This window comes from Carcharodon carcharias, chromosome 5 (genome assembly GCF_017639515.1).
Source record: "Carcharodon carcharias isolate sCarCar2 chromosome 5, sCarCar2.pri, whole genome shotgun sequence".
NCBI lineage: Eukaryota > Metazoa > Chordata > Chondrichthyes > Lamniformes > Lamnidae > Carcharodon > Carcharodon carcharias.
The window spans coordinates 191,868,459-191,882,871 of NC_054471.1; the positions used below are offsets into that span (position 1 = coordinate 191,868,459).

Sequence of the window (14,413 nt, forward strand, 5' to 3'; positions counted from 1 at the left end):
ACCAGGGCCAAGGGTGCTTATCTGAAAGTTGTGACTCGCCCATGACAATGTTGGGAGAAGCAACCTCTCTGCATGAATGTAATTGAGGGGCAGAGTAGTGGTATCATCGTGTTCCATACAAAGTAGACTCTATAGTAGATAATGTCACCAACTGGCAACAATGGACAAAGAAAGCAAGTGGGGTGGGTGGGGGGGGGGTGTGTGTGTGTGTGCGCGCGCGCGCATGGGGGTGCAGACTTAATGGCAACAACTTGGATGAATTTAGCTAGGGAAATCTGGACTCTCAACTTTTAATAAAAAACTGATAACATTAGGTGATTTTTGTGTTACTCCTTTAAGAATCTCCACTTTTTGTAAGAATACATAATATCAAATTTCCACTTATAATACCAATAGTGGAGTTGGCACATTTACTCAAACTGGCAGCTACCCAGGCATTGTACTTGCTGTTGGAGCTATCAGAAGCAAGTGCTTCAAGGAGCTTCTGTTGCAACAATTATTTTCCCATCTCTATTCATCAGCGGCTGAAATGTAGCAAATGTTTTACCCTGGTTAAAAAAAAAGGACATTTTGACCAAAATTAAACTTTTGCAAAATTAGAAAATATTACAATCATTTTACCTGGCTAAGGTAAACATTACATTAAACATTTACTAAGACACAATTTCACCCAGTCAGGGAGAGTATGGGCCAAATTACAAAGATCGAACGGCTAATTCTATTTTATTATGAGGGTCCTGGCTTTTCAACAAGTATTTTGGGAACATAATTATGTAATTCTACACATTTTTTGCCCAATCCCCAAATCAATAATTTTGGCTATAGCCTTTTCAGAACACACACTAAGAAGTCAAGTCTTTCTTTTCAGGAGTATACTAACACCACTGAAGTACTTCTATCACTACATAGAATGACAACATTTATTATTGCCCTGACTTGGAACAAATGCGACTGTGCTATATTTTAAACATCTAACTAAAACTGCATCATATAATTGTTATTGAGAGTTATGCTTTCAAATCTATTTAAATATATCATAGGAGTTTTTACAGTGGAAATACTAGTTACAACATATGAAATAGAAGTAGGCCATTCGACCCCTCAAGCCTGCTCTGCCATTCAACAAGATCATAGCTGACCTGTTTGTGATTTGAATTCCACATTCCCATCTATCTCTGATAATCTTTGATTCCCTTAGCTAACAAGAATTGAACTCTGCCTTAAAAATATTCAATGAGTCTGCCTCCACCGCCTTCTGAGGCAGAGTGTTCCAAAGTCACACAGCCCTCAAAAAAACAATTCTTCTCATCTCCGTCCTAAAGTTTTAAAACTGTGTTCCCTAGTTCTGGACTCACCCACAAGGGGAAACATTCTTTCCACATCCACCTTGTCAATACCATTCAGGATATTATATACTTCAGTCAAGTCACCATTCACTCTTCCAAACTCCAGTGGAAATGAGTCCAGTGTGTCTAACCTTTCCTCATAAGACAACCCACTCATTCCAGGAAACCAAAGCTGCACAGAGTATTTGAGGAGTGGTCCCACCAATGCCCTGTATAACTGAAGCATAACATCCTTACTTTTATGTTCAATTCCTCTCGTAGTAAAGGATAGCATTCCATTTCGCCTTAATTACTTGCTGTAACTGCATACTAACTTCTTGTGACTCATGCAGGAAAACACCTAAATCCCTCTGCACCTCGGAATTCTGCAGTCATTCTCCATTTAAGTAATACTCTGCTTTTTTAATCTTCCTGACAAAGTGAACAACTTCACATTTTCCCACAGTATACTCCACCTGCCAGATTTTTGCCCACTCACTCAACCTATCTATATGTCTGTACCCTCCTTATGTCCTCTTAACATACTTTCCTACCTATCTTTCTGTCATCTGCAAATTTAGCTGCCATGTCTTCACTCCTCATCTACGTCATTGATGTAAATTAGAAAAAGTTGAGGCCCCAGCACATCCCTACGGGGCTCCACTCGTCACATCCCAATTAGAAAAAGACCCATTTATACATACTCTCTGTTTTCTGCCAGCCAGGCAATCTTCTATCCATGCTAATATATTACCTACTACACCACGAGCTTTTATTTTCCACAATAACCTTTGATGTGGCACCTTATCAAAAACCCAAGTACAGTACACCTACAGGCTCCCCTTTATCTAGAACATATTACTTCTTCAAAGAACTAGTTTGAGATAAGTAACTGTTGAGAGCTGAGAAACCAGAGCTATACTGTTTGCTCCATGTTGCTTCCCGCTCAGTAAAATTAACCGCTGCCGTGTGCGCACTTACTTACATGCCTGCAGATCGATGCTCAGCAGCACCCCAAAGGTGCTGGAATTCGAGTCTTTGTTAGCTTACTGCCATGGCAGTTTTCTGCTAATGATACTGTGAGGCTAATAAGAGAGGCTTGAATTGACAATCCACTGCAGCAGTTTGAGTGTGCATTTTTTTTAAAGAAATAAAAAATTTGATTCCACTAAAAGTTGCATAAAGCTTCCAGAATGATGTAAAAACCAAACTGCCTCACTCATGTCCTTCAGGCAAGAAAACCCATCGTCCTTATCCAGTCTGGCCCCCATGTGACTCAAATCCCACACCAACATGGTTGACTTTTAACTGATACCTGAACCAGCCTGACAAATCACTCAGCTACCTCAGGGCAACCACGGCCATGTAATAAATGCCAGCTTTGCCAGCAAAACCCACATCCTGAGCACATTATGCTGCACGATTGCTAAGGTGGAGTGTGATTACCTTGCCCGCATGGTCCCAGTTCAAATGCCTAAAAACAAATCGGGTGGATTCACATCCAAATCACACTAGGTAGCCGATGTTGCAACAATGCTAAAATTACTTTGAAGTAACTTCCTTTGGTGAATCAGCAAAGCCCAGAGTAAACCATGTTGCTTTATTCCAGGACTTCACTGCCACTGCTATACAAATAAAATTACAAGCGGCCAAATAAATGCAAGCTTTTTTTTTTGAATAGGTGCTGAAAATATTCCACAATGATAAATATATGTATTGTACCAAGGAAGAAATGTACGTTCTTCTGCACCGACTTCAATTCTTCTAAGCAATAAAGCTTTATGCAAATAAATCACTGTAGGACTACAGTCGAGTAGAAAATCGACTAAAATTTAACAGTGAAGTCACAGTAATAGTTCAGATAGTTCCGAAAAGTTTGTTTTCCATACGTGTAACAAAATATTCAGCTACTGTACATAAAGTTTTCAGGGATGCACAAGTTTTCAAATCTATAATTGTGAAGAAAACAATAGAAACCATCGGCCTGGTATTTTTAAGCCATTTGGTCATAATTATGGAAGTCTGCCAATTCGCATAAGCAGTTTCCGTATCAGGACACACAAAACCTTGATAAAAATTACACCATCCCTTGTTTAATTATGCCCTTAAATGCCAGAGCAAGACAACCAGGTCACGCTGAGGAAACCAATGTCTTCTCATACTGTATTACATCTCCAAGTCAATACACTCAAACTGGCAAACTAACAAACTGAAGACAAAAAAACCACTCCAAATTACAAGAACAACATTTATGTAGTTCCAAGATACTTCACAGACAAATAAGCCACAGGAGGAGCTATTAGGGAGGTGCAACTAAAAGCTTGAATTTTACAGAAGGTTTTAAAAGGCATCGAGGTGGAAGGCTTACTTTGGGATTCCCTGCTTATGTATTTGTGGTCTAAGCAGTTGTAAACAACTTATATTTGGTCAAAGAGTTTTAAGGTGTGTCTTAAAGGAACAAGGTAGAGGTGTGCAGAGATTTAGGAAACGAATTCCAGAGCTTAGGGCTTAGGCAACTGGTGGAACAATTAAAATCAGGAATGTGCAAGAGACCAGAATTAGAGAACCACAGATATGTTGGAGGCTTATAAGACTGGGGAAGATTACAGCGATGGTGGGGAGGGGTGGGGGTGGCAGGCCAAGGGGGGATTTGAAAACGAGAGAGAGAATTTTAAAAATACGGTGTGCTTAAACAGGAGCCAGTGTAGGTCAGCAGACATAGTCGTGATGGTTGAACGGGACTTGGTGATGCTGCCAGATCCGCTGAGTTTTTCCAGGTATTTTTTTTTTTTGGATTTCCAGCATCCGCAGTTTTTTGCTTTTATCTTGGTGAGAGTTAGCAGTGCTTTGCATGGCCTCAAGTTTATGAATGGTAGAATGTGAGGGGCCATCTGGGATACATCAGAATGGTCATCTGAAGGCAAAGGCATGAATGCGGATTTCTGCAGCTGACGAGCTGAGGCAGGGGTGGAGTCTGGTGATGTTATGAAATAGGTGGTTCTTAGTTATGCCAATATGTGGTTGAAATCTCTTCTGTCAAATATGAGGCTCTGGGTTGCAAACAGTCAGCAGAACAAAGAGTTTAGGGTGGGGTGCTGTAGAACTGGAGAGGTTATGGATATAAGCCTGTGCGGTGGCATGAAAGGGCTTAGAATCAAGAGGTTTAAATTGCAGCCACTGGTGGGCTGAGAACCATTGCAGGTCAGCAAGGAGATATAGATAGATAAAAAGTGCTTGATGTAGGATTGGATATGCAGAGGAGAATTTTGAATAAGGTGAGTTTACAGGGGGAGGACGACAGGAAATTGGCCAGCAGATCACTGAGTTAGTCGTCTCTGAAGGTAACGAGATCATAGATGAGGGTTTCAGCAGCAGATGGAAATGGATGATGTTAAACAGAAGGAAGGAGGGCACCTTTGAGATGTAGAGGAAATGGGGTGGGAAACTCAACTCAAGGCTCAATAGGACATTGAAGTTGCAACCAATCCGGGGCAGTGGTTAGGAAGGAGGATAAAATCGGTAGCGATGGAGTGAAGTTGAGCTGGAGGTTCAAGATGACACTCTGGTATTACCAATGTTGAGAAAGCACACCCTATCCAAGATTGGATGCTGGACAAGCAGTCTGATATCACAGAGGCTGGGAGGATGTCACCAAAGGACAAAGAGAAAGAAGTGCTGGAGATGCTCTGGCTACAATCAAAAAGACATGAGGTAAAATGGAATAAAATCAAGGTTTACTGTAAGTTACATAATTGGCCTGCTATTGAAAAGTCCATTTAATCCCAGCAATAACCAATGGAATACTAGTGCTTTTCTTAATTAATCCACATTTGTCCAAAGAGGCTGCAAATTTTGTCTCAGATTGTTTCTAAAAGTTTCCCCACCAATGAGGTTAAACTGACTGGCCTGTAGTTACTGAGCTTATCCTTGCACCTTTTTTGAACAAAGTTGTAACATGTGGTGCTCTCCAGTCCTCTGACTCCACCCAGGTGTCAAAGGAGGATAATTTGCAGACAACTTGGGGGCTATAGCTAATATTGAAGATATTACTTTTATGCAGTCCCTCAGGGCAGAGGATGACTTTCTTCCACTTGCGTTCAAGGGGTTCTTAGATGGATGATAAGTCCAATGCGTGATCTACAAACTCTGCCACATACAGGGCAGGTGGTGTTTGAAAGGTTGGGCAGATGGATTGTTGGGATGGCTCCTTCTGATGCCTCAACTTCATCTCTGCACATTCCTGACAGACTCTCAATGTGTTCAGTGCCTTCCTGGATGAGCCTTCTCCATTTTGGTCAGTCACAAGCCAGGGTCTCCAATGAGTCAGTGGGGATGTCTAATCTCTTCAGGAATCCTTTGAGAATAACCTAAAGCATTTCAGCTCTCCTCCTGGGAGTCTCCTGCCACGACCGAGTTGTGAGTGAAGCAGCTGCTTTGAGGGTCTGGTGTCAGGCTCGCGCACAACATTTCCTGCTCAGTGGAGCTTTTCTTTTTGAGTGATCAGCACCTCGAAGCTGGGTAAGTTGGCTTGGAAGAGGACGCAGTTGTTGGACAGCCTTTCCTACCACCTAATTTGGAGGGTCATGCAAAGGTACCGTTGGTGATACTTCTCCAATACTTTCGAGGTGCCTGCTGTAGGTTGACCAAGTCTCGGAAACTTATAGGAGCATGAGGATTACTGCTGCCTGGTAAACCATGACCTTAGTCTCAGGTTTGAGATCTTGGTCCTCAAATACACATTCCCTCAGTTGGCCGAAGGCTGAGCTGGTATACTGAAGGTGAAGAAGAATTACAAGCCCTATGTCAGCTTTCGGCACGAGGAGGCTCCCAAGATACAGAAAGTGGTCCACATGTTTCATGGTTTCACCACTGATCTTAATCAACGGGGGAAGGTGTTTTGCTGTGGGAGCTGGTTGGAAGAGGACCTTAGTGTTCTGTGTCATTGAACCAACTCTCTTCCCCATTTTCCTTGCTGCAATACAGTATTTCACCTCCAGCAAATTACCCACCAGCATGGAGAAATCTGCAGAATCTAAAGTTGCTGATGACACAAAAATAGTTGGGAGAATAAGTTGCAGAGGACATAAGGAGTGAGATATAGATAGATTGTGAATGAGCAAAAATTTGGCATATAGAGTATAATGTAGGAAAATGTGAAATTGTCTACTTTAGCAGGAAAAATAGAAAAGCTGTATACTACTTAAATGGAGAGAGATTTCAGAGGGATCTGGGTGCCATGGTACATGAATCAAAAGTTAGTATGCAGGTTAAGCAAGTGATTAGGAAGGCAAATGGAACGTTATCGTTATTACAAGGGGAATGGAACATAAAAGTAGGAAAGTTTTGCTTCAGTTACACAAGACTTTGGTGAGACCACATCTGGATTACTGTGTACAGTTTTGGTCTCCTTACTTAAGGAAGGATGTAAATGCATTAGCAGTTCAGACAAGATTCACTTGACTGATTCCTGGGATGGGCAGGTTATCTTACAAGGAAGGCTGGACAGGTTGGGCCTGTATCCATTGGAGTTTAGAAGATTGAGGGTTGATCTTATTGAAACATAAGATCCTGAGGGGACTTGACAGGGTGGATGCTGAGAGGATGTTTCCCTTGTGGGAGAGGCTAGAACTAGGGGGCACAGTTTAAAAATAAGGGTCTCCCATTTAAAATGGCGATGAAAAGACATTTTTTCTCTCAAAGGGTCATTCGTCTGTGAAATTCTCTTCCCCAAGAGAAGTGGAGGCTGGATCACTGAATATTTTTAAGGCTGATTAACAAGGGAGTCAAAGGTCTTAGGAGGTAGACAAGAAAGTAGAGTTGACGCCACAATCAGCTCAGCCATGGTTTTATCAAATAGCAGAGCAAGCTCGAAGGGCCAAATGGCCTCCTCTTCTCCTAATTTGTATGTTTATAGAACAGATGGGAAACTGTTCAACCCAAACGACTCCAGCCTCAATCACAGAGTTTCAGTATGCAGATGACGTTTGTGTATGTACTCACTCAAACTGAGGTCACTGTCGACTTCTCTGAAACAAGTGAGAAAATGGGCCTTTCACTAAACACATGGAAAACTAAAGATTAAAGGAAAATTAAATTAAACGTAAGAATGGGCATTAAATGGCAAAGGAATTTCAAAACAGATAACTGCGAGATGGTGCATGCTGTTAAGACGACTAAGGAGGGCATGTGCTTGGAAAATTGTCTAAATCGGGTCGAAGCACAGAGATCTCTGGGTACAGATTCACAGCTCATTAAAAGTTACGCCGGTTATCAAAATCATAAAAAGTGGAAAAGCATTGGAGTTCATCTCGGGAGGAAGAGAATTCAAAAGCAGAGAAGTTATATTAAACTTGTATCAGACTTTGGCTGGACCTATCTTGGAGTACCGAGGCAGTTTTGGACTCCGTATTATATTAGAAAAAAATTACCAGAAACACTGGTGAAAGGGCCAAAAAGAATTACAGCAAGGATCTCAGAACTGACAGGGGGCCAACTTACAATGACAACTGCATAAGCCAACATCTTCTCTGGACAAAAGATAAAAGGTGTGACCTGAGAGCGATATTTAAAAAAAATATTGAGGCAGTTCAATGTGGTGATGTCTCCATTTGTGGGGGAAATCCAAAACTCAGAGCCACAACTACAAGGTAGTCACTAATAAATCCACTGGGGGAATTCAGAAGAAGCTTCTCTACTCAGGGCAGTGAGGACGTGGAACTGTTCGGTACCGGACAGGGCAGTTCAGAAGAATAACATAGAATGCATTTAAGGAGAAGCTGGGTCATTCCAGATGCATTTGAGGAGAAGCTAGGTCACTCCAGATGCACTTAAGGAGAAGCTGGGTCACTCCAGATGCACTTAAGGAGAAGCTGGGTCACTCCAGATGCACTTAAGGAGAAGCTGGGTCACTCCAGATGCACTTAAGGAGAAGCTGGGTCACTCCAGATGCACTTAAGGAGAAGCTGGGTCACTCCAGATGCACTTAAGGAGAAGCTGGGTCACTCCAGATGCACTTAAGGAGAAGCTGGGTCACTCCAGATGCACTTAAGGAGAAGCTGGGTCACTCCAGATGCACTTAAGGAGAAGCTGGGTCACTCCAGATGCACTTAAGGAGAAGCTGGGTCACTCCAGATGCACTTAAGGAGAAGCTGGGTCACTCCAGATGCACTTAAGGAGAAGCTGGGTCACTCCAGATGCACTTAAGGAGAAGCTGGGTCACTCCAGATGCACTTAAGGAGAAGCTGGGTCACTCCAGATGCACTTAAGGAGAAGCTGGGTCACTCCAGATGCACTTAAGGAGAAGCTGGGTCACTCCAGATGCACTTAAGGAGAAGCTGGGTCACTCCAGATGCACTTAAGGAGAAGCTGGGTCACTCCAGATGCACTTAAGGAGAAGCTGGGTCACTCCAGATGCACTTAAGGAGAAGCTGGGTCACTCCAGATGCACTTAAGGAGAAGCTGGGTCACTCCAGATGCACTTGAGGAGAAGCTGGGTCCACTCCAGATGCACTTGAGGAGAAGCTGGGTCACTCCAGATGCACTTGAGGAGAAGCTGGGTCACTCCAGATGCACTTGAGGAGAAGCTGGGTCACTCCAGATGCACTTGAGGAGAAGCTGGGTCACTCCAGATGCATTAGAGGAGAAGCTGGGGTCACTCCAGATGCATTAGAGGAGAAGCTGGGTCACTCCAGATGCATTAGAGGAGAAGCTGGGTCACTCCAGATGCATTAGAGGAGAAGCTGGGTCACTCCAGATGCATTAGAGGAGAAGCTGGGTCACTCCAGATGCATTAGAGGAGAAGCTGGGTCACTCCGATGCATTAGAGGAGAAGCTGGGTCACTCCGGATGCATTAGAGGAGAAGCTGGGTCACTCCGGATGCATTAGAGGAGAAGCTGGGTCACTCCGGATGCATTAGAGGAGAAGCTGGGTCACTCCGGATGCATTAGAGGAGAAGCTGGGTCACTCCGGATGCATTAGAGGAGAAGCTGGGTCACTCCGGATGCACTTAAGGAGAAGCTGGGTCACTCCAGATGCACTTAAGGAGAAGCTGGGTCACTCCAGATGCACTTAAGGAGAAGCTGGGTCACTCCAGATGCACTTAAGGAGAAGCTGGGTCACTCCAGATGCACTTAAGGAGAAGCTGGGTCACTCCAGATGCACTTAAGGAGAAGCTGGGTCACTCCAGATGCACTTAAGGAGAAGCTGGGTCACTCCAGATGCACTTAAGGAGAAGCTGGGTCACTCCAGATGCACTTAAGGAGAAGCTGGGTCACTCCAGATGCACTTAAGGAGAAGCTGGGTCACTCCAGATGCACTTAAGGAGAAGCTGGGTCACTCCAGATGCACTTAAGGAGAAGCTGGGTCACTCCAGATGCACTTAAGGAGAAGCTGGGTCACTCCAGATGCACTTAAGGAGAAGCTGGGTCACTCCAGATGCACTTAGAGGAGAAGCTGGGTCACTCCAGATGCACTTAGAGGAGAAGCTGGGTCACTCCAGATGCATTAGAGGAGAAGCTGGGTCACTCCAGATGCATTAGAGGAGAAGCTGGGTCACTCCAGATGCACTTAAGGAGAAGCTGGGTCACTCCAGATGCACTTAAGGAGAAGCTGGGTCACTCCAGATGCACTTAAGGAGAAGCTGGGTCACTCCAGATGCACTTGAGGAGAAGCTGGGTCACTCCAGATGCACTTGAGGAGAAGCTGGGTCACTCCAGATGCACTTGAGGAGAAGCTGGGTCACTCCAGATGCACTTGAGGAGAAGCTGGGTCACTCCAGATGCATTTGAGGAGAAGCTGGGTCACTCCAGATGCATTAGAGGAGAAGCTGGGTCACTCCAGATGCATTAGAGGAGAAGCTGGGTCACTCCAGATGCATTAGAGGAGAAGCTGGGTCACTCCAGATGCATTAGAGGAGAAGCTGGGTCACTCCAGATGCATTAGAGGAGAAGCTGGGTCACTCCAGATGCATTAGAGGAGAAGCTGGGTCACTCCGGATGCATTTGAGGAGAAGCTGGGTCACTCCGGATGCATTAGAGGAGAAGCTGGGTCACTCCGGATGCATTTGAGGAGAAGCTGGGTCACTCCGGATGCATTTGAGGAGAAGCTGGGTCACTCCGGATGCATTTGAGGAGAAGCTGGGTCACTCCGGATGCATTAGAGGAGAAGCTGGGTCACTCCGGATGCATTAGAGGAGAAGCTGGGTCACTCCGGATGCACTTAAGGAGAAGCTGGGTCACTCCAGATGCACTTAAGGAGAAGCTGGGTCACTCCAGATGCACTTAAGGAGAAGCTGGGTCACTCCAGATGCACTTAAGGAGAAGCTGGGTCACTCCAGATGCACTTAAGGAGAAGCTGGGTCACTCCAGATGCACTTAAGGAGAAGCTGGGTCACTCCAGATGCACTTAAGGAGAAGCTGGGTCACTCCAGATGCACTTAAGGAGAAGCTGGGTCACTCCAGATGCACTTAAGGAGAAGCTGGGTCACTCCAGATGCACTTAAGGAGAAGCTGGGTCACTCCAGATGCACTTAAGGAGAAGCTGGGTCACTCCAGATGCATTTGAGGAGAAGCTGGGTCACTCCAGATGCATTTGAGGAGAAGCTGGGTCACTCCAGATGCATTTGAGGAGAAGCTGGGTCACTCCAGATGCATTTGAGGAGAAGCTGGGTCACTCCAGATGCATTTGAGGAGAAGCTGGGTCACTCCAGATGCACTTGAGGAGAAGCTGGGTCACTCCAGATGCACTTGAGGAGAAGCTGGGTCACTCCAGATGCATTTGAGGAGAAGCTGGGTCACTCCAGATGCATTTGAGGAGAAGCTGGGTCACTCCAGATGCATTTGAGGAGAAGCTGGGTCACTCCAGATGCATTTGAGGAGAAGCTGGGTCACTCCGGATGCACTTGAGGAGAAGCTGGGTCACTCCAGATGCATTTGAGGAGAAGCTGGGTCACTCCAGATGCATTTGAGGAGAAGCTGGGTCACTCCAGATGCATTTGAGGAGAAGCTGGGTCACTCCAGATGCATTTGAGGAGAAGCTGGGTCACTCCAGATGCATTTGAGGAGAAGCTGGGTCACTCCAGATGCATTTGAGGAGAAGCTGGGTCACTCCAGATGCATTTGAGGAGAAGCTGGGTCACTCCAGATGCATTTGAGGAGAAGCTGGGTCACTCCAGATGCATTTGAGGAGAAGCTGGGTCACTCCAGATGCATTTGAGGAGAAGCTGGGTCACTCCAGATGCATTTGAGGAGAAGCTGGGTCTCTTCCGATGCATTTGAGGAGAAGCTGGGTCACTCCAGATGCATTTGAGGAGAAGCTGGGTCACTCCAGATGCATTTGAGGAGAAGCTGGGTCATTCCAGATGCATTTGAGGAGAAGCTGGGTCACTCCAGATGCATTTGAGGAGAAGCTGGGTCACTCCAGATGCATTTGAGGAGAAGCTGGGTCACTCCAGATGCATTTGAGGAGAAGCTGGGTCACTTCAGATGCATTTGAGGAGAAGCTGGGTCACTCCAGATGCATTTGAGGAGAAGCTGGGTCACTCCAGATGCATTTGAGGAGAAGCTGGGTCACTCCAGATGCATTTGAGGAGAAGCTGGGTCACTCCAGATGCATTTGAGGAGAAGCTAGGTCACTCCAGATGCACTTGAGGAGAAGCTGGGTCACTCCAGATGCACTTGAGGAGAAGCTGGGTCACTCCAGATGCACTTGAGGAGAAGCTGGGTCACTCCAGATGCACTTGAGGAGAAGCTAGGTCACTCCAGATGCACTTGAGGAGAAGCTGGGTCACTCCAGATGCACTTGAGGAGAAGCTGGGTCACTCCCGATGCATTTGAGGAGAAGCTGGGTCTCTTCCGATGCATTTGAGGAGAAGCTGGGTCACTCCAGATGCACTTGAGGAGAAGCTGGGTCACTCCAGATGCACTTGAGGAGAAGCTGGGTCACTCCAGATGCACTTGAGGAGAAGCTGGGTCACTCCAGATGCACTTGAGGAGAAGCTGGGTCACTCCAGATGCACTTGAGGAGAAGCTGGGTCACTCCAGATGCACTTGAGGAGAAGCTGGGTCACTCCAGATGCACTTGAGGAGAAGCTGGATCACTCCAGATGCACTTGAGGAGAAGCTGGGTCACTCCAGATGCACTTGAGGAGAAGCTGGGTCACTCCAGATGCACTTGAGGAGAAGCTGGGTCACTCCAGATGCACTTGAGGAGAAGCTGGGTCACTCCAGATGCACTTGAGGAGAAGCTGGGTCACTCCAGATGCACTTGAGGAGAAGCTGGATCACTCCAGATGCATTTGAGGAGAAGCTGGATCACTCCAGATGCATTTGAGGAGAAGCTGGGTCACTCCAGATGCACTTGAGGAGAAGCTGGGTCACTCCAGATGCACTTGAGGAGAAGCTGGGTCACTCCAGATGCATTTGAGGAGAAGCTGGGTCACTCCAGATGCATTTGAGGAGAAGCTGGGTCACTCCAGATGCATTTGAGGAGAAGCTGGGTCACTCCAGATGCATTTGAGGAGAAGCTGGGTCACTCCGGATGCACTTGAGGAGAAGCTGGATCACTCCAGATGCATTTGAGGAGAAGCTGGGTCACTCCAGATGCATTTGAGGAGAAGCTGGGTCACTCCAGATGCATTTGAGGAGAAGCTGGGTCACTCCAGATGCATTTGAGGAGAAGCTGGGTCACTCCAGATGCATTTGAGGAGAAGCTGGGTCACTCCAGATGCATTTGAGGAGAAGCTGGGTCACTCCAGATGCACTTGAGGAGAAGCTGGGTCACTCCAGATGCATTTGAGGAGAAGCTGGGTCACTCCAGATGCATTTGAGGAGAAGCTGGGTCACTCCGGATGCATTTGAGGAGAAGCTGGGTCACTCCATGAGGGAGGAAAGGAGAGATGTGGATGGGCTGAGATGAAGCAGGAGGGAGTATAAATACTGGCACTGGCCGAATGGCCCGTTTGAATGAGGGAAATAAAGACTTGAGGATATTACGGTTTCCTCTTGTAAGGACCAGCCACAAAAACTACTAACCCAGGTTCCACTGGAGAACGGGCGCAGGCTCATGTCTCGCCCACAATGAGACCGACCCACCCTCGGGCATCACTTGGCCGGTCTGAGCACCCGAGGCAGAGACACAAGCCACACAACAACATCCACCCGACCCCGGGAGGGAGACCGGCCCACCACCACCCCCCCCCCCCCCCAAGGCATGCCAGGCACACCACTGGGGTGCAGCTGTGCCGCTGTGACCGGGCGGGCGCTGAAGCGGCTCTCCAGCCCCTCCCTCCCTCCCTAGTCAGAGGCTGAGCCGGCAGAAACGTGGCTGACCCTCCCTCGCCTCGGTTACCTTGTACTTGTCGAACCCCGCCAGCTGCTCCTCTGTGACATACTCATAGGAAAACATGGCTCCGACCGACCGACCGACCGACCGACCGACCGGGGCAGCGGCACCGGTTCCCACCCTCCCGAGCTCAGTGAATTCCCAACCGGCAGCCGAGGAGGCGCAGAGCAGAGTCAAGAGCGGCACTTCATCCAGGGGGAGAAAGAGAGAGGGAGGGAGAGGGGAAGGCGAGGTGGGGGTGGGGGGGGGGGGGGGGGGGGGGGGGGGGGGTGGGGGAGGGGGTGGTCTCTCCCGACAGCGCCATCTGCACGACAGGAACAGTAGTTCGTACCTGGGGGAACCTTCCCCAAACAGCACCACCAGCAGGACAGGAGTGGTACATCCCCCCCCCCACCCACCCCCCCCTCCTCACCACATCCGAAAGTCTTCCCCAAACAGCACCACCAGCAGGACAGGAGTGGTACATCCCCCCCCCACCCCCCCCTCCTCACCACATCCGAAAGTCTTCCCCAAACAGCACCACCAGCAGGACAGGAGTGGTACATCCCCCACCCCCCCCTCACCACATCCGAAAGTCTTCGCCAAACAGCACCACCAGCAGGACAGGAGTGGTACATCCCCCCCCCCACCCACCCCCCCCCTCCTCACCACATCCGAAAGTCTTCCCCAAACAGCACCACCAGCAGGACAGGAGTGGTACATCCCCCCCCACCCCCCCCTCCTCACCACATCCGAAAGTCTTCCCCAA

At 47.4% G+C, this 14,413-nt stretch overlaps 1 protein-coding gene across 1 annotated transcript in view; it reads right to left on the reverse strand.

Annotated features, from left to right (window-relative positions):
- selenoi (selenoprotein I) overlaps window positions 1-13,896 on the reverse strand; it is a 73,385-nt gene extending 59,489 nt beyond the window's left edge. The window contains exon 1 of the mRNA XM_041188012.1: window positions 13,672-13,896. Coding sequence (XP_041043946.1) covers window positions 13,672-13,728 — 57 coding nt within the window. The 5' untranslated portion in view covers window positions 13,729-13,896. The remainder of the gene's footprint in view (window positions 1-13,671) is intronic.
- Between the last annotated feature and the right edge of the window lie 517 nt (window positions 13,897-14,413).